At 51.1% G+C, this 18554-nt stretch overlaps 9 protein-coding genes across 9 annotated transcripts; 6 read left to right on the top strand and 3 right to left on the bottom strand.

The window, feature by feature from the left end:
- Nucleotides 1-114: 114 nt before the first annotated feature.
- HMPREF1120_03340 (pre-mRNA-processing protein 45) lies at nt 115-4711 on the top strand. Its single transcript, XM_009157403.1, has 2 exons — nt 115-323; nt 390-4711. The coding sequence occupies exons 1-2, from the start codon at nt 186-188 to the stop codon at nt 2007-2009; spliced, it is 1758 nt and encodes a 585-aa protein (XP_009155651.1). The 5' UTR covers nt 115-185; the 3' UTR covers nt 2010-4711.
- On the bottom strand, nt 2541-4436 carry HMPREF1120_03341 (cytochrome P450; the record flags this gene model as incomplete). Its single annotated transcript, XM_009157404.1, has 1 exon — nt 2541-4436. The coding sequence occupies one exon, from the start codon at nt 4434-4436 to the stop codon at nt 2541-2543; it is 1896 nt and encodes a 631-aa protein (XP_009155652.1).
- Nucleotides 4712-5994: 1283 nt separating the features above from the next.
- Nucleotides 5995-8647, bottom strand: HMPREF1120_03339 (uncharacterized protein; the record flags this gene model as incomplete). Its single annotated transcript, XM_009157402.1, has 3 exons — nt 5995-6542; nt 6594-8372; nt 8428-8647. The coding sequence occupies 3 exons, from the start codon at nt 8645-8647 to the stop codon at nt 5995-5997; spliced, it is 2547 nt and encodes an 848-aa protein (XP_009155650.1).
- A 450-nt stretch (nt 8648-9097) lies between these two features.
- HMPREF1120_03338 (uncharacterized protein) lies at nt 9098-9805 on the top strand (the record flags this gene model as incomplete). The annotated part of the gene is made up of 1 exon (XM_009157401.1): nt 9098-9805. One exon carries the CDS (start codon nt 9098-9100, stop codon nt 9803-9805), a length of 708 nt encoding a protein of 235 aa, XP_009155649.1.
- Nucleotides 9806-10065: 260 nt separating this feature from the next.
- On the top strand, nt 10066-10731 carry HMPREF1120_03337 (uncharacterized protein; the record flags this gene model as incomplete). Its single annotated transcript, XM_009157400.1, has 1 exon — nt 10066-10731. One exon carries the CDS (start codon nt 10066-10068, stop codon nt 10729-10731), a length of 666 nt encoding a protein of 221 aa, XP_009155648.1.
- A 1530-nt stretch (nt 10732-12261) lies between these two features.
- On the bottom strand, nt 12262-15085 carry HMPREF1120_03336 (uncharacterized protein). The gene has a single exon (XM_009157399.1). The coding sequence runs from the start codon at nt 12666-12668 to the stop codon at nt 12303-12305; it is 366 nt and encodes a 121-aa protein (XP_009155647.1). The 5' UTR covers nt 12669-15085; the 3' UTR covers nt 12262-12302.
- HMPREF1120_03335 (uncharacterized protein) lies at nt 13508-15089 on the top strand. Its single transcript, XM_009157398.1, has 3 exons — nt 13508-13744; nt 13887-14301; nt 14415-15089. The coding sequence occupies exons 1-3, from the start codon at nt 13709-13711 to the stop codon at nt 14888-14890; spliced, it is 927 nt and encodes a 308-aa protein (XP_009155646.1). The 5' UTR covers nt 13508-13708; the 3' UTR covers nt 14891-15089.
- Nucleotides 15090-15283: 194 nt separating this feature from the next.
- On the top strand, nt 15284-16045 carry HMPREF1120_03334 (uncharacterized protein; the record flags this gene model as incomplete). Its single annotated transcript, XM_009157397.1, has 2 exons — nt 15284-15476; nt 15534-16045. The coding sequence occupies 2 exons, from the start codon at nt 15284-15286 to the stop codon at nt 16043-16045; spliced, it is 705 nt and encodes a 234-aa protein (XP_009155645.1).
- Nucleotides 16046-16556: 511 nt separating this feature from the next.
- Nucleotides 16557-17790, top strand: HMPREF1120_03333 (uncharacterized protein; the record flags this gene model as incomplete). Its single annotated transcript, XM_009157396.1, has 3 exons — nt 16557-16692; nt 16768-16915; nt 17100-17790. The coding sequence occupies 3 exons, from the start codon at nt 16557-16559 to the stop codon at nt 17788-17790; spliced, it is 975 nt and encodes a 324-aa protein (XP_009155644.1).
- Between the last annotated feature and the right edge of the window lie 764 nt (nt 17791-18554).

The raw sequence follows: 18554 nt of genomic DNA, 5'->3' as shown, positions 1-18554 counted from the left end.
GGTCCACCGTATCCGGGGTCCCCTTGTCCGGCGCATCAAACGGACACATAACGCAATATCTCGACTGTGGCAGTTTGCATCATTTTCTTCGACGACAGCCTGCAGTGCTCCCCCCTCCCGTATCTAAACCAGTACAACAACCTACCCGTGTATTCTGTGTGAACACCCGTCGAAGTAGTTCAAAGATGTCGACCGGGCTGTTCGCGTCTCTACCGAAACCCAAATACACGGGCGAACATGAAGAGGTGCCGACGCATGCACAACCGAAAGGCCCGCGAATTGTCGGGCCTGGCGTTATCGACGAATCTCAGATAGTTCTAAAGGTTAGTTCAGGTCATTCCGAGGGCTTTTCATCGGCTTTCATAGCTGACTACTCTGCAACATTACAGCGCAGTGGCCCACCTCCATATGGACAACGTTCAGGATGGCGACCGCGGTCGGTCGAAGACTTTGGCGATGGCGGAGCGTTTCCCGAGATTCCGGTGGCACAATACCCTCTAGACATGGGGCGGAAAGGGACGTCGTCGACATCGAACGCACTAGCGATTCAAGTAGACGCAGAAGGAAAGGTGAAGTACGACGCAATTGCGCGGCAGGGCCACAGCGAAAGCCGGATCATACATTCAAGCTTCAAGGATTTGATACCTCTTCGTCAACGAGCGGACGCTGGCGATCTTAGTCTCGAGCGACCGAGTCAGGAAGAAGTACAGGCGACGGCCGAAAAGACAAAACAGGCATTGGAAAAGTTGGTCTCGGGCGCAGTGGCGGCGCAGAAGCCCAAGAACGTCAAGGGTGCCTCGAGAGAAGAACCGACCTACGTGCGCTACACGCCGGCGAACCAGATGGGCGACAACAGCAAAAAGAACGACCGGATTTTTAAGATTGTCAAGCGCCAGGAAGATCCGATGGAACCGCCAAAGTTCAAACACAAGAAGATTCCCCGGGGCCCGCCGAGTCCGCCGCCACCAGTGATGCATTCGCCGCCTCGAAAGCTGACGGCCGAAGACCAAGAGGCGTGGAAGATCCCACCGCCGATTTCCAACTGGAAGAATCCCAAGGGTTACACCGTGCCACTGGACAAGCGACTTGCAGCCGATGGCCGAGGAATGCAGGACGTCACGATCAACGACAAATTTGCGCAGTTTGCCGAGGCTTTGTTTACGGCGGACCGCCATGCGCGAGAAGAGGTCAAACTTCGTGCACAGATGCAGCAGAAACTGGCCGAGAAGGAAAAACTGGCCAAGGAGGAACACCTGCGCGAAATGGCGCGCAAAGCGAGAGAAGAAAGGCAACAAAAGGCTAGGCGCAGAGACTCGACAACATCCAGAGGACGGTCACGGTCGGTGGCTTCCTCAAGATCAAGAACTCCAAGTGATACGGAAGACGATGAGGCGGCGCGCGAGCGAGAACGGGCCCGTCGAGAACGACGCCTGGAAAACGAACGACAGCTCCGACAGAGTCGGATGGGAGCAGAGAAGAAGATCCAGATGATGGCACGAGAACAAAATCGTGATATTTCCGAGAAAGTCGCTTTGGGTTTGGCCAAGCCCACTCAGAACAAAGAAACAATGTACGACTCGAGGTTGTTCAACCAGACTTCGGGCTTTGATACTGGTTTCAACGAGGACCAACATTACGATAAACCGCTGTTCGCGGCCCACGACGCCATCAATAGTATTTATCGTCCCTCGGCGGCGAACCAGGACGATGACGACGGTGACGATGCCGCCGACGCCGCCATGGGTAAGATCGAGAAGTCGAATCGTTTTGAAGTGCTTGGCAAAGCGAGCCAGGGGTTCAAAGGAGCTGATCTGGCGGAACGCGAGGCCGGGCCCGTGCAGTTTGAGAAGGATAAGGATGATCCGTTTGGAATCGATAGTCTTATCGGTGAGGCTTCAGCTCGGAACGGCGGTGAGGGTGATGCTGCTGGTAAGAAAAGGTATGGCTTGGAAGAAGCTGAATCGAGCGACAGAGGCAAGAAGAGAGCCAGAGTTGATGAGGACGACTGAGGATTGAAACCTGTGGTCGACCACGACAGCGGTCGTTTTGTCGTTTTATGATCAGCAAAACTGGCATGGCAATTGGACAAAGCTGGCGTCTTCATGATGGGAACGGTTTATATGATTCGGTGGGTCGCGCGGTGCATCAGTGCACCTACTTAGACAGGGCATCTGAGGTAATATAGGCAGCTGTATGAAGACTGTGCCTATCTCGGTCTCTGTCTCGGTCTATCCGCAATGATCTACCCGATGACTCGAGCACTATTATGAAAGGATGGAAGCCAAGCCCATTCGAATATTGGGCAATCCTGGGAAAGAAACATTTCCATCGTCACTGCTAACAGGGAATAGAAGACCGTCATGGCGCTTCACATACCAGCATCTCGCTCTTCGAAAGAAATCTTTTGAGAAACAGATATCAAAAGCCGTCATCATGACAGCTCAAATTCGACACTGGCACAACAAACGAACTGAACGCTCAAGAATTGAAACCCCACACATGCTTTTATCTGGTGACAAGTTTGCAAGTTTGCCTTCCCTTCACCACTCCTCTCTCCTCGACAACCTGACACTCACATCATGCAATGGACTCAAAGTCCCAATGCCCGGTTTCGTTCCCGGATGCACCCAGCGCCCATTGTTGTCTACCGGCGTCATATCCCACTGCATGAGAATAGCGGCAGCAAACAAGACGACTTCGCGCTCCGCAAACGTCTTTCCTTTACAGATGTGTCGACCACCGCCGAAGACTCTCATGGTGCCATAATCGACGCGAATGTTGCTGTGGCTCTCTTTTCCAGTGCCGTTGTCCGTTCCATCGGAGCGATTTATTTTCGTCCAAAACCTCCTTGGATCAAATTTCTCCGGATCCGCAAAATACTTGGGGTCCGTCTGATGAACGCCATGCGGAATACACACAAACTCGCCTTTGCGCAAGAGCCACGACTCCTGATGGCCATCGGGTCGACCAAGCCGCCCTGCATCATCTAGCGACTCGGTCACCACAAAATCCCTAAGTACTTCCTTGTAACTGACGCTCTGGGACTCGAGACGCATAGATTCGAAAAAGGCGCCTTTGAGAAGCGGGCATTTTGTCCACAGGGCATCGAGGTCCACAATCTCAAGTTTGGGAGCCTCGTTAATCAACCCTCTTGTTTCTGGTTTTCGCAACTTGACGTACGGAGCGAGTTCGGCGCGAATGTCTGCTAACAGATTCATCGAAGCTGACTCCGAGTACACATGCCACAACAACCAAAAAATCACTTGGTTCGCATTAACATTCATGGCCCACAAAACAGCAGTGTCGAGGGCCCCATAGGCCCTTGGACTCGCATTGGCTTTCCGCAACGCAAGTGCCCGGTCGACAATCACAGACGACACGTCCGACATGTCTGTCCATCGGTAGCCTGGATCATTGCCATCAAGATACCGATACAGTGCGTCGTGGTGTTCCTGTACCGCGTGAATCACGCGCTCGCGCGCCATGGATGCCGAGCGCATGCCGGGAAACCAACCTGGCATCCCGGCCATGAATAGGTTGAATCGTGAATCCATTTCCCAGAGGTCTTGCATGATTCGAGGGTTGTTGTCCATGAAGTCACGGCCGAACAGGATCGTGCTGGCGATGTCGCCTACGAAGTAGCGGATTAGAGTGTGGAGGTTTGCTTCTGCGACCAATCCACCGAATTGAGTCTGATGTTGAGGAGCAGGAGAAAGGCTGCCGCCGTCGATACCAGAGATAGGAACTACGTTCGCTTCGCGTTCCCAAACACTTTGATCAACGGGACTCTGAGCCTCCGACACAAGATTCCACGTCCTTTCCTCAACTGCCGCGACGGCCCGTTTCAGAGCAGGGCCCAGAAACTTTTCGCGCAACATACTCGACATGACGGCATGGATGTCGCCCCAGAGGGCACTAGGCGGGTCAATTGTACCCAAGGACCCTCGGTCCGCCCAGACGTATTTTAGGGCTCGGATTATGAATGGTTTCATGCTCGTCGGCGCGTCGGGCTGGAGGTCGTTTAGGATCTGTTGCGCCAGACTGGGGATTGTGACGATGTTGTGTTTCGTCCCGCCGAGTTTGAGTGCGAAGATCCCACTGTGCGTTCCGAGTAGGCGTGTTTGGTGGCCTAGAAAGGATGTTACTCCGGTTGTGAATGATATTGCGTGGCCGAGCCATGGGATCCAGTAGGGGAGCGTGGGGACTGTTTGGAGAAGTGTACTTTGCTGACCTGAGGTGTTTGTATTAGGCCTTGAGGTCTGGTGAGAGTTTGATGTCAAGGCACGGCGGAATTTCAGACCGCTCACGATCCGGGTCGTCAGGCATATGATAGTGATGATCGCAACAAGGGCCTCCCAGGGGTGAGAGATGCAGTTTTCGATCGTCCATTGTAGAATGGCTCTTGCTGTCGATTTTGATGCCGATATTGATGACATGGGGACATTTGTCCACCAGACAGGCAGTGGCCAAGGGTGTCGTTCTTCGTCCTTCGGTATGTCCATTTCTGATAAGGACGAGAAAGAAAGGAGAAAAACCGGTGTTGGTGTTGGAGCCGATTGCTGCCTTTATCTCCTATCGTCCTTCAACTTTCAAGGTTTGAAAGGAGACTCAGATTTGAGGTTGTAAAGGTCTGATCGATGCTTCGGGCCAGATGTTGTTGTTGTTCCGTCCTCGCTGCTTCTTCTCCGTGTCCTTTTTAGATGATGGTTGCCAGAGTCAACAATAACCGATGCAGGTGCATGATACCCTTGTAGAAGATCTTTTCTTGATTCGTCAGGCGGGATGAATGAATGCCTGCTGCCGGTCGGCGGTCAATATGATATGCAGATACTGTAGCCCCTTTTGCTGTAGTGGTGTTGATCATTAGCCACTCCGCCGGCATGGGCGATGGGAAGACACAACAACACACCGATAGATGAAGCATGCGCTTGAGGTATGCAGGCAGCAAGGAAATGGTGGACCGTGGTTTTGCTTTTCAACACTTACCTCTGGAATGTAGAGATTGAAATGTTGGTGTTAAGTGCTGTTATAATTTTCTTGATAAACACGAAATAAAGGGGTTCGAAGTCCAGTCTCGCCGTCTACTAGTATCTGAACCCTCGCAAAATGGGATCGAAGGAGTCGTGCTCATCAAATTTCACCCAACTTGAACTCTGCTGTTTTCTGTTTCTTATATACCTAGGGAACTCAAATGGACAAGGCCACCACTGCCCAGACAGACGACCTTCACAATCCATCCATCTATCCATCCCCAGCCTTCACAGAGGATCGTCACGGTGGCATCACCGGAATGCTTGAACTCCGAAGATGTCATGAGGCTGACTGCAGGAACCGGCGGAAGTGGAAACACAAGGTGATACACTGCTGACCGAATTCAACAGAGTCCAACGCAGCGATGGCAAAACGGAGGGAGAAGGACAACGGTTGGATATCGAAACACCCCTTGATCGGATAGCCACGGCTCGAGGGGACTCGGCGGAAGAATTCTATGCTGCACCAGGACACAAGTAATGTCATGTTGATCATATTACTACCTACCTACTACCTAGTAAACGTCAATCTGGCAAATAAATGTCCTATCAAAACACCAGTGAGTAGGATCGGTTACTATACGACGGGCCCTATGCCTCCTGGCCAAAGGTGCTTCAGACGGCAGAGCAAAAAAGGATATGCCATCAGGCTCGTATAAGAATGTCGCACAGCTGATGCTTATCGCCAGTACAACGCAGCCATCCGCTGACGTGTTTTGAGAGTGTAAGCTCGCCTTGGAAGAGCAATTCCACCTGTTCCAAACATAGATGGAGTAGAGACACCTTATCTTCAATCGCTGAGCTGGGTCGACAATATATAACAGACAGAAGTGGGTATTGACACAAACAAAGCAGTCAACCACCTCCCATATCTACTGTCTCCGTGCAACGGTCTCAGGCCCTCTCATCCCTTCTGTCTCATCTTGGACAGATATTTTTCCATGCTCGTGGGACATGAATCTTCCTAAAACTTGTCCGTAAGCACCTTCTTGAGTTCGCCACTCTGAGCTTCATATTTCTCAATCTTCATATGACTGGACATGGCTTTGTCCAACAACCATTTGATGCGTGGCTTCAGTTCACTTGGAGCGCCGGGCAACTCAGCCAACGTCCTCAGCTCGGTTTCAAACTTCTCCACATTCTTATTCTCCATTCCGATCAGCTGCGACAGGATAGCCATGTCCAGTCTCGCTTTGAGGACTTCATCGTCGGTGAGGTATTCAAAAGCGGCTTGATAGACGGGTCGGCCAGGTTTGATGCTGTAAGGTCGTCCATTTTTCGAAGTGATGGCAATCAATTCGGCCTGCTCCAATGCCTGTAGTACTGGCTCTCCATCCTTGAACAGATCGTTGAGGAGGAGCTCGTTGTACCGCAGCGTCTCGTTCGCCGCCAACTGTTTGATCAAAAGCCACGCTTGTTGCGGCGTCCATTTGCGACTGGCCGTGTCTACGTCAAGAAGGTACATTTTCAAGATCTCCGAGGCCGATTGTTCAATAATTTGTCGAACAGCTCCTGTAGCATCCGTTAGCTTCACGGAACAAAACGCAAGAAATCATCACATACGGCCTGGTGACTCGCCAGTCTTGATCCGACGGGAAAGGAATTCGAGATCCTGCAACCGCCCACCAAGAACGTCGATCACACTGTCGAGCTCGTCCAAATCACTTCTCCTCTTGCGAGCTGCCAACTTTTCATCTTCCGGAGCATCGCTCTCCTCGTCAGTCTCGGTACTCAGATGTTGGATCACCAATTTCTTGGCCACTTCGGGCGTACAGTCGCTTAGGGTAATCTGTCGGAAGACTCGATCGGGCAAAGCCTTGCTGAGGGACTTTGAGAATGAAACGTCGGTCGTCAGGAAAATGACATGCGCAATGTTCTGCGTCGTCAAGGCTGCGGCCCACTCTCCCATCTTGTCGTAGACTACGCTAGACGCGCCTTCGTTGTTCTTGTGCAGGAAGTTGTCAATCACCACCACCGGTCGATATTCGGGGTGAGCCTCGAGCCATTCATCCTCCGACATCTGAGCATCCTTCTCGTCCTTTTTCCGATGAGACAAAGCAATCTGCTTCAGCGCCGTCGTAGTATTGCCCCATATTTTATTCAGTTGAGTTTCCAGCGTCTCCGAAAAGCCGGTCTTCGTCCCAATCGTCCCCATGGCCGCCAGGTCGATCATGCTGCTCATGCTGTTCATCCATGAAAACACAGGTTTGTATCCCACTTCCGCGGCGGCAGCAGCAATAGTAGCGCTATCACCACGGGCTTCTTGGATCTTCTTACAGTCGATCACCAGCTTATTCGGACGGTCCTTTAGCGCCTGGTCTAGCACGAGCTCTTTCTTGCCTGCGCCCCGCGGCCCTTGAATCACAATAAACGTGTCCGCAGTTTCCATGAGCCATGTCTGGATTTGGTTGATGGCCCCTTGGCGATCCTCCCAAATGATTTTCAGGTTCTCGTCTTCGCCTTTCTGCTTCCGGAGTCTGATGATATCGTATCCACGAGAAAGCTGGCTTTTGATGTACCGCACAATGGGGTAGTCCTCCAATTTCAGGCCGTGAGTGATATGCATTTTGATGAAGAATGTTCGGATAGGGTCAAAGACCGCCACCGAGAGACCTGTCAACAGGGCCACCACTATAGGAATAACAATCCTCGGATGACCTGTGATCCAGTCTCTCAACCAATGAGCCTTCGTCTTGGACTCATAACTCAGTTTCAGCAACGTTCCAGTCTTGCCGCCTCCTTCTTCGGCGGGCACGACATACCCATGCATACAATTCTTTGCCACGGTCGCAAACCTCAGCCTTGCAAAGTCAATGTAAGCGTAGCGAGGCGAGACCTTGGAATCCGACGGTTGAGGGGCGATTTCAGAGATTTTTCCATAACGGCGAAATAAGGAGTAGAGTGTCTCTTGCGTCAACTCGGCAGCGGCGTTCTCAGGCGACGTAGGCAAAAATTCCACCTTCACCCTGGGACTAGGGACTCGATACAAATCCTCAATCCAGGGTTTGCCCTGAACCAAGAAAGCGCGTACTCGCCGAAACGGGTTGAACCATGGCTTAATAGGCTTCTCTTCCAGATATGATTTCAGTGTGCGTTCCAGCTCTTCTGTACTGATACCCTCGTCATGCGAGAACTTCACAAATGCTCCTCCTTCTCGAAGTCGAGGCAAGACTTGGGTGACGGTAAGTGGGAGCTTGTCGGGAAGAGCTCGCTTGATGATGCTCGATGGGTCGGCCAGAGCCAAATCTGGGTGGTTCACCTTGCTGAGAGAATTGGTAAGAGCCCTTTCGGCGTTAAAGAAGGGGATCCGGTTCAGCCATTGAAGCTTCAGAGGAAACACATCTGCTGCCAGTCAGTGCGCTCGCTCGATTGCGCTCGTAAGCCTGCAAGTACTCACTATCGAAAAACAATATTCCTTCATTTTGTTTGGTATCGATATGTCCGGTCTCGTTGTCGCCGGCTTCGGAAGTCACTGTTCTCCTACCAGCGGACACAGAGGGCGCGATGGGTCGTGGGCGGAAGCCATTGGCCGTATAGAAGTATTGCTTTCTGAATTGGACCGACAACCGGGGACCAAATGCCCCTATAGGACTTCTCGTGCTCTTCAACAAAACCATGTTGATGCGACCCTGTGCATTGTCGTCAACCAGCAGCCCACAGTAGGAGTCAGCAGGCCTGAGAATCACGCTAGAACGGTATATGGAGAGGTTAAGATAGCATGATACAAGGGACTGTTCATAAAAGAATCAGCTTCACAGAGCTGTTAGAACAGGTTCTCTTGATGCAGAGACACTGGCAGATGCCAGTCAGAGCGGATCGCATCTTGTTACTGCCAGTGACAACTAGTAGAGGTATGACGTTGATGGGTATGTCCAGTGGCTGGTGCAAGTACTACTGTAGTGTGGCTGAATTACCGTGGCTAACTCAAATAGTACTAGTGGCCGACAACTAACAGCACTAGCGCGGTGGTACTTTATTTTGTTCTTCAGACGTCGTACTTGGATATCTTACTGTCGCGTCCTCCTTCTACTATTGTCGCAACATACAACTCTACATATATATGAGCCATGGGCTGGTGGTGGTCGTCCAATCATGCTCCAGCTGAGCCGCGAGATCATGTCCCGGGTCATTCTCCTTCAACAGTGCACGATGAGAAGCCGTCAATCCCTCCGGCCACTGCTCCAGTCGCAGAGCCAGTTAAACAGACCCTGTCGCGAGAAGAACAAAGCAACCAGGAATGGATGGAGCTTCTAAGACAATTGCAGGCAGAAATGGATGGCGAGCAGAAACAAGATCAGAACAACCAAGAGATAGGGACATCGACATCGACACAGTCTGTGCCAGTGCCCGGCGACATATCTCCTGATTCCTTGTACCCAACGGAACTATCGTGTCGCTCTGCCCTGGACTATGCGATGTTTTGCCAGAGCTTCGGCGGCCAGTTTGTCAACATATACCGCTATGGCACGTTCAGATCCTGCTCAAATCACTGGGACGACTTTTGGCTTTGTATGAGAACAAGAAACTGGGACAAAAAGGACCGAGAAAAGGCCATCCAAGAACACTACCGGAAGAAGGCCGTGAAGTGGAAGACTGGTCCTAGTAGTGAGGATGTATGGGAAGTTCGAAAGGAGCCGGTGAAAGATGCATTCCAAGGTAATCTTGAAGAACTGGAAGCACGAATCGCAGAATGGCAGAAGGCAAATCCAGGGACACCAGATCCTTGGAGACAAGACAAGGCGCCGACTTTCAATACCACAAATGTCACTCCTTGAACCGGCCTATCAGCTCTGGCGCAGCTATGTCGACGACATAATCATCCATCCCACCATATACGTGTGATGCCAAGAGCAGCTGGCTTGACGCCGAGGGATGAAGTGATATAAGTTCTCCCACAACAAAGTTGACGGGCTCAACTCATCCTGTTTCTTCTCCCACAACAAAAGTTCACGGCTTCAAGTCATCCCCTCTCCTCAGCAGCAGCCCACAATCGCCCTCACCCAGTGGATTTCATTCAAGGTCGAAAGCGCTCATCATGGATTCTCCCCATCTACCACCCGATTTCATGCCGAACATACCGACCGGCGAGAACCCCATGCAGAAACTCAACCGCGGCCTTGCGCTGAGTGATCAAGCAATAGCCGCGAGGCATGAGATCGCACGGGTCGACCATGAGGTCACGGAGCGTCATTTTGAGGCCATAGCAATTGTTAATGAGGTCACACATCTTCAGGAGGAACGGGTGGCTCACAGTCAATATGCGGATATGCTTACGAACACCGCCTTTCGATTGCAACACGATGCCGTAACAGAATACATCGCAATCCGTCGTCTGTTTCACGACACCTTGTACTCCTACGGATGGGACGTTATCAATTTCTACATGATGATTCCAGATCAAGCACGGCGACTACAAGATATCTGGGCTCGGGTCGAACAGGGAACAGCTGCAATGGAAGAAGTTGTGGCTTTGTTTGACGACATGTTGACCGTCACTGCGATCATAAGGCTCGCACCCCATCCTCCGGCCGGAGGAAATACGTCGGCCGCCCCGCCGCCAATGCAAAACACGGCCGGCAATCAAGATGGAGACGCAAATGACCAGGCAGTAGCTCAACAAGACTTGCCGGAGAATGTGGCTGAGGAAGCAAATGATACCAACCATGACAACGACCAGATCAATCAAGCTACAGACACCTGAGCCGAAGTACTTGGAACAGACGCCCAAAGCTCTCAAGTCCCCGAATGAAGCAGTCAACGGTGAGCAGTCAGGAGACTGCAAAGGCCCTGAACTCCGGCCCACCTGATTACGATCTGTCCTGACTGCTCACTCACTTCTGACACTGGCAGTCTCTCATTCTCTCGCCCACCTGAGATCCATCAGCGTGGCAGCTATGCATTGTTAGACATCATCACCACCATCATCATCGGCAAAGCCGATAGAGAAGTCTACTAACCTCCTTACGAGGTCGAGTTGAGACTCGTTTCATACTCAATTGCACATGTCAAAAAAAAGAAAAAAGCATTCTCGTATCACTTCGCTCCCTCTTTCTCAGTGATATTCGCTTTAGCTCGTGCATGAGATTACTTACTTCAGCCTCTCCTCCCTACACGACTGAAGGCTTTGGTGCAGTGCCACTAACCCTACTTACTTGTCCTTCGCCCTTTCTTTTTGTCTTTCCTCGTCCTCGTTCCTTAGCCATCGTTCTCCTCCTTGATGCCACCTCATATCTTACCCATGATGCAGAATTGATCTTTCGTCTCTTGCTCACATAGTCCTTTATTCCTATCGTCATCCCTATCTTTATCCTTAAGCTATCTATCATGGCGACTACGGTCTCATCCAATGCAGCAGAAGTTCTCGATCTCCAAGCCGACTTCCTCGAAACCCAGTCCTCGCTCGTCCAAGATCTGGCCAACGACATCCATCAAGCCGCCAGTGTGCTGGGCTACAAGACCTACGATCTAGACGCCGAGGCAACGAGTCTGAGAAAAGAGGCATGGCAGGCGAGAAGATCGGTTGAGGAGATGAAGACGACGATCAAGAAGGAAGGTGGACAGGCCAAGAACGGACGCCAAATGTCTGAGTTGCTGATCAGAGCATCTGAGACCATGGATCGGGCACAGGGTGTCAAGAGTACCTTGCAGGCTTTGATCAAGGTCGTCTGCGGATCTGGATCTGACTCTGAACTTGCGGTTTCTTCATGGCGCATGCACAGCAACGGCAGCAGTAACAACAGTGCACTGACTACAAGTACATTCAAACACCAGGACGACGAGAAGATCCGAGTCAAGGACACCGATACCGATACTGACAAGCTGGAGCTGGAACTGAAGAGACATGCACTACATGGCAGCAGCAACCATCGCTCTCGCAAGGTGACTCGACTCTCAGCGCTGGGAAGCATAGCGAAACCTTCCTCCAGCGTCGCTCACATTGCAGGTACAGCTACAGGTACAGTGAGTCGTGCCTCGAGTCGTGGACACTTTGTCGATCTCAAGAGGAGCAGAGACAGAAACAAAAACAGGAACAGGAGCGCAAACAGATTCGTGGCCGTGAATCACGTTTGGGGCTCAGATATCTGTGGTGACAACCAGATCGGTAGCGATGGCCATGGTCACAGTCATAGTCACGGTCACGGTCTTGATATTGGCAAAAACCACTCTCTCATCTCACATCAGTTGGCGACCAAGCCAAAGCCTTGGACAAAGCAAAAGGCGAAGGAAGTGCTCGGTCCAAAATGCACGGCCTTAACTTCAGGTCCGGCAGATTCATACTATTCGACGTCTGTATGCCTCGAACCCGCCTGTCATGAGTTTGAGAAGAAGGGGGCGCATCAAGCCGCATTGTTCAAGGACATGGTGGTCTGCAATTGCGAGAAATGTGCATCTCCATCTCACGACCATTCTGAGTGGTTCCATCGTCCCGACACCGACCTCAGTGGAGATGGTGAAGGTGACGGCCACAGCCTCAGCACTGGAGAAGAGCTTGCTGATGAAGGAGGTTTCGTCCCGGACGAAGATGATACCGAGGAGCAGTCCGAGGACGAAGTCGAAGGCGAAGTCGAGGTCGAAGTCGAAGCCGAAGCCGAAGACGACAATGCTGATTGTGAAGAGGACGGAGACGGAGATCAACATAGACAGGATTCCCAAGCACTGACGGACTCGGGCTCGAACTTCCTGTCCTGGATCCCGGACAAGGTCACCATCTCGCGTCGCCACGTTCAGTCCGCTGCGGAAAGTCTTTACCAAAGTGTCTTGATGGGCGAACAAAACAGATTGATGAGAGAGCGAGTCGGGGGTTGAACAACGCGCAGAGCAGTGAGCGACTCAGTCAGCCATAAAATGCAACGAAAAACCATCACGACGACGATTTCAGCCTCCAAAAAGGGATGTCATTGGAGACAGGGGAGAATGAATAAGTGGGAATCTTGGATACGTTTTCAGGGCGGCAAAAGAAGCTGATGGATTTTCATTTTTTCTTTCTTTTTTGACATGTATGCTATACCATACCATTATGATACCAGGATCAGTCGCGGGATCAAGGAGTTTAAAAGCATTTGGTGATATTGTCCGGCGGGAACATTCCCCTGCTTCAGGCCGTTATTGGCATCTTTGAAAATTGGGGACCACACAAAAGCAATTGAATATTTTTTCATAGCCTCTTCTTTGCATTATATTATTGAATGGCCTGTAGGCTGAGGCGCGGACATACCAGTTTACTTATGCATTTATGGCGCAGGTGTATTCATAGGTGTTGGGTGTCGCTATATTCAATTCCACCGCCCCGACCATGGACGGTCTTCGATTTGTCCAACAGTAGTCATCAAGGTAGCGAGTGATAAGCCCGCGACCTTATCCAGCCAGACGTGTCAAACAGTGTAGTGAGCGAACCAAACTATGTTAAAGTGACAGGCGTAGCCTTCAAGTTCCATCAACTGAGGCGCACCAATCGTCTGTCGAGGAACACGCTGGCACGCTTCCATAATAGTACTTGGTGGACTGTCACTCGGTAGTACTTCAACTTGGTACCTCGACATCAATGATCAGGGGGGACAGTATCCGTACTTCCTTCCACACCTGTAGGTTCCTGTGACGTTGAATCTCGTATTCTTCTGGGGTGAGACAAGGAATTCCCAAGGTTTTATACCGTAAGTGGGACAAGTACGGCGACCAACATGTCTGGACCAATCAAGAAAGTGGTCGTGCTGGGGGTACGTATTGCCATATACCTACAATCTACGAACCCCAGGTACATGTTGACACACTGCTTGCGGTATACAACTTCAACAATATGCTGCATGGATGAGAATGTCGGAATAGGACGCGCTGACCACTAAATAACTGCCCATCTAGGCCACCGGCAACGTCGGCAAACCCATCACCACGGCCCTCGCGGACGCCGGCTACATTGTGACAGCAGCGTCACGCAGCGAGGGCAAAAAGTTCCCTGACCCCATCATCCCAGCCGTGGTGGACTACAGCTCAATCGACGCGCTCGTGGACCTGTTCAAAGGCCAGGATGCAGTGGTCGAAGCATTCCCACCCAATGCAGCGCACATGCAGCCCGCCATCGTGGACGCGTGTCTCAAGGCCGGCACAGTCAAGCATATTATCACGCCCGATTTCGCAGGCGACACTTTCAGCCCACATATTTCCGAGTTGCCGCTGTACGTTCCGAAAGTCGAGGCCCAGAAACAACTGGAGGAGAAAATCAAGGGGACCGATTTGACTTGGAGTGCTATCATCACGGGTGGTTGGTATGATTGGGGTATGTTCAGTTCCTTCATGATAGTTTAATGTAAAAGAGGTGTTGATCGAAGTGGTTGCCTACCAATGTCGTCAAGACTAGGGTGTCGCTAACCTAAGTCTTTGGATCGGCAGCAATACCACTCGGATACTACTGGATCAATCCGCAGACAAACACCATCACCGTCTATGGCAGTGGCAACCAGCGCAACAGTATGTGTCGCGTCGGCACCGCCGCCAAAGCCGTCTGTGATGTCCTCGCCGATCCTGCGAAGTTCAAAAACCGGCCCGTCTATGTCGCGGACCACACGGTCAGTATGAACCAGCTGATTCCGATGTTGGAGGAGGCAAAGCCCGGCTGGAATATTGTCAAGGTCGATCTTGATGCCTTTTTCGCCGAGGCAAAGAGACTGTGGGACGAGGACACGAAGAAGGGTGTCGAGGTCAGATTGCTCACCCCGGCGTACAATATGCTGGGAACATACGGCATTTTCGAGGAGAACAATAGATACAATGCCGACTTTGAGCGACTGATTGAGCCTGGATATGGGTATCAGAAGCCTTTGGATGAGCTGAGGGAGGAATTGAAGACGTTGGTGGGTGCGAAATGAAGCTACAGTACGCTCTTAGAGCCTGACTGTCGCTTGAAGCACTGCTGCATTGCTTGCATGGATGGCGTAGTCGGCGAACTCAACGCCGTTTCATGGGCGAAACTGTAGCCCATCATGACCTAGAATAGATGAACAGCAACTGCCAGTGAATCCAAACAGAATACTATAGTCGTTCAGTCCAAGTTGTAGATGAAGGTTGGCACGCTTTATCGTGAGTGGTTTTAATTGCCAGTTGTTGTGGACAAGGCTCGGCTCTTACGTAAGCACTCAAATTCAGTTCCGACGACATGCGAACTTGATTGAACTGCCAATGCCCAAAGAAACATCGAGCGCAAAGCATCGCCTATACATTCACGGTCGCTACCACTGTCCGCGGCGGGATCGAGCCTCAAGATGGCGCAGTCATTGACGACCCGCATGTCAACATGCTGCTGGAGGAGTTTGTTCGCAGAGTTGCGGCCGCAGAGACAATTCCAACGATCATTGATCACGGTGCAACGAGGCCCCATACAGAAACTTGAAATCCCTTCCGACCTCCCGCCGCAACTACTCCCTCAACTGCCAGAAAGATATAGACCAGGACGAAGTAAGCAGAACTGCTGGACAGGAAAGTGAGGGAGGTTGATGCTAATGCGCCGCGCAGACAGACGAGACATCGTGGTCCATGAAGCGCCTAGATCCGAAGCCGAAACCTGCAAAGACCCAGTCGGTCTCGTCGACAAGCAGCAACTATCCGTCCTCGATCCGACGGGTGCACGCGCAAGACTCTTCGACAAAACGAACCCTGACCGCGCAAAAGTCGGCGATATCTTGCTCACGACTTTCAAGACCGGAGAGCCGGTATCTGGGGTTATTATGGTCATCAAGGGATCTGGTCCACACACGTCGGTATTGCTGCGGAATCAATTGACAACCGTTGGAATGGAGATGAGTATCAAGGTGCACAGCCCTCTGGTTCAGAGTATGGAAATAGCCCAGAGATCACCCAAGCGGAAGAGGCGGGCCAGGTTGTACTACCTTAGGAAGCCCGAGCATGATGTGGGCAGCGTACAGAAGGTCGTGGATCAGTATTTGAGGCAACGGGCCATGTTGACGGGCGGCAAGCCTTCGAGGCAGGGCGGTGGTTTCAGAGGAGGGAAGAAGGGAAAGAGATAAGAAGTTTTTTGGTCTGTTGCTTCGTGAGACGGGCATGACGAGAAGACTGTCATCGTGCGGACGACGGCTGTTCCCGAAAGCATCATAAACGGCATCCATTTCAGCGCTTGGATTGAGGGTATCTTGATTTGTTTGGTGCTGATATGTAAGAGTACAATACAACTTTGCCCCGACTGACATGGAGGGATTGATATAATGTTCAAATGTTCGGACACTTACCACAGAAGCCTGCCTTCCGACTTGACGATACTGTTGGATGTTCAACTGGTGCTCACGTTGACTGCTGGCCTCTCTGTCTGCGCCCCTGCTCTGGCATAGCGGCCTCGCGGCGGTCTCACACCCCAGCACCATCCACCGGTCACGTTTTCATATCGATATCATGGCGGCCTCCCAACATCTACTTCCAAATTCATGAATTAACGCTTGGCGCGACTGAGGGTATTTCTATCTCACACTTTCGCGGGATCCTCTTCACCCTCTTCTCTTTTCTTTTCTCTCCTCCCACCCATCCATGCGCGCCTCCCAAACCATCCTCAAGCCCTTCAGACGCATTGATAAAAGCATCCGCCGTGTCTCCAAAGCCTCTGAAAGACCATTGACAATAGCTGCCAACACCCAAGAGCCTGTCGCGGAGATGAATGATCCTGGTAAGTATCTGCTACACAAGACTCCCTTGAAACAACCAGTCTTGAGTCATTTACTAACAGTCATCACTGATACAGGCGCCCATTCTGCGGGCAATGCCGTCAATACTACCAATACTGCTGCTGGTCGCCAAGTTGTGATCCCGCAACCTGCTGCATATATCCTTCCAGCTGGCACCCCGTACAATGAAGCTGACTTTTGCCTTCCACCTGGCGTGACTGAGGAGTATGTCTTTGTCTTTCACACTTATGAGCTGATTACCCACCCTCTCCAATATAATGGTGGCACTTTTGTGCCTGGCGAACATCAGAATCATTATCTCACTTCACTTCATCTCACTTTCACTTCACTTTCACTTCACACATGCCATGGTGAAAAAGATATATGCTAACCACAAGTTCATTTTTAGACAATTTCTCAATCAGCAAGTCTGCGTCATGGTCGACCTCCAAGAGTTCAAGATGACCCGTCGTGTCTGGGGTATCATGTTTCCCGGTCTGCGCATCCCAGCCATCATCGACGAAAACGCCACTGTCCCCGTCTTCAGCCGCTGCACTGCTGCAGAGTTTCGCATCATCATGAAGTTCATGCAAGACGGCAATGTCAACAAGTTGATCTGTGCTCTCAACCTGTTCCCAGGTCAAATTGCCACAAATGCATCGTACAACCGGATCTTCGAGTTTGCCAGAGACTACAACAACTACACCCTACTCGCCGGCTTGCTTCAGGGTGCAGGCTGCAATCTGTTCTCCGAGCAAGTCATTGGGTACACTGCTCGCATTTACGAGACAGGAGCGGCCAACCATCGTTTCCGTCAGTACTTCAAGGATCAGCTCATCGCCGCATTCGAGCGTGAGGAACTCCAGCGCAGTATTGGTCATTCTGGCGGCGCGTCTGTCATGTTCCAGCTCCAGGTGTGGTTTAGCAAGTATCCCTATGCATTCGATGATGTCACCAATGTTCTGCATGAGCTGTGGCAGGAGAGCTTGGAGCGTCTTGATCAATTTGCTCCGGAAGATGTTGCCGAAGTCGAAGAACGACGCGAAATTGCTGAACAGGATGCTGCCCTTGCAGCAGAAGCGAATGTTCACTTCGAGTAGAGCAGAGAATCGGCTGTGCATTCTGCCTCCTTTTGCTTTGTTCATTGATCCTAGGAAGAGAGGTTGGAAGTTGGAAATGGTTGTGGAAGAAAAACAGGAGAGACAGGACGGACTCACAGCTTGTGCGGTATTTAGCCAGTGGATCGGACACAACACAATGCAACTCCACTCACAAAGACAACAACACAACAACTGGAAGATTACCTCTTTTCTTGCCACGACATTCTCGACATCCGATCCACATGACTCGACCATTCTCTGGGTTCGTGGACAAAACAACAACAATGCCACTGGCGACCATACGACAACAGGGGCGGATGCACAGGAAATTCTCTGCATTTCTATTTCTTCTCATGGGTCGGGGCTTGTTTTGTTTTTGCTTTTTTTCAACAGGTGATGGAGCCATCATAATCACCACACAGAAACACAGCAGACTGCTTCTACTGTTGTTACTTGTGAGCTGGTGGTTCATCAGTTCTTGCGTTCTGTCTAGTTTAGAGATACCCCAGTACTACAGTCAGTACTAGTTAGCCCCAGAGATCCAAAATGAGATTCATCAGAGTGATTGATTCACAATCATTATGTCTTGAAAGACGCCAAAACTTCTTCCTTTTCACGTTTGCTGTTCGACCTACAATAATACTGCACAGTAGTATGCTCTTGAAGGTTCTGGTTCTGGCTCCGGATAGAAATAATCCAGTGATTTGGTTACTCGATTCAGATCCAGGCTCCAGTAGGACATGATATATCTTTAGCCGATGAGC

The sequence above is a fragment of the Exophiala dermatitidis genome (assembly GCF_000230625.1).
Source record: "Exophiala dermatitidis NIH/UT8656 unplaced genomic scaffold supercont1.3, whole genome shotgun sequence".
In the NCBI taxonomy this organism is placed as follows: domain Eukaryota; kingdom Fungi; phylum Ascomycota; class Eurotiomycetes; order Chaetothyriales; family Herpotrichiellaceae; genus Exophiala; species Exophiala dermatitidis.
The sequence above is the reverse complement of the archived record's forward strand: the minus strand, read 5'-3'. Positions and strand labels throughout refer to the sequence as shown.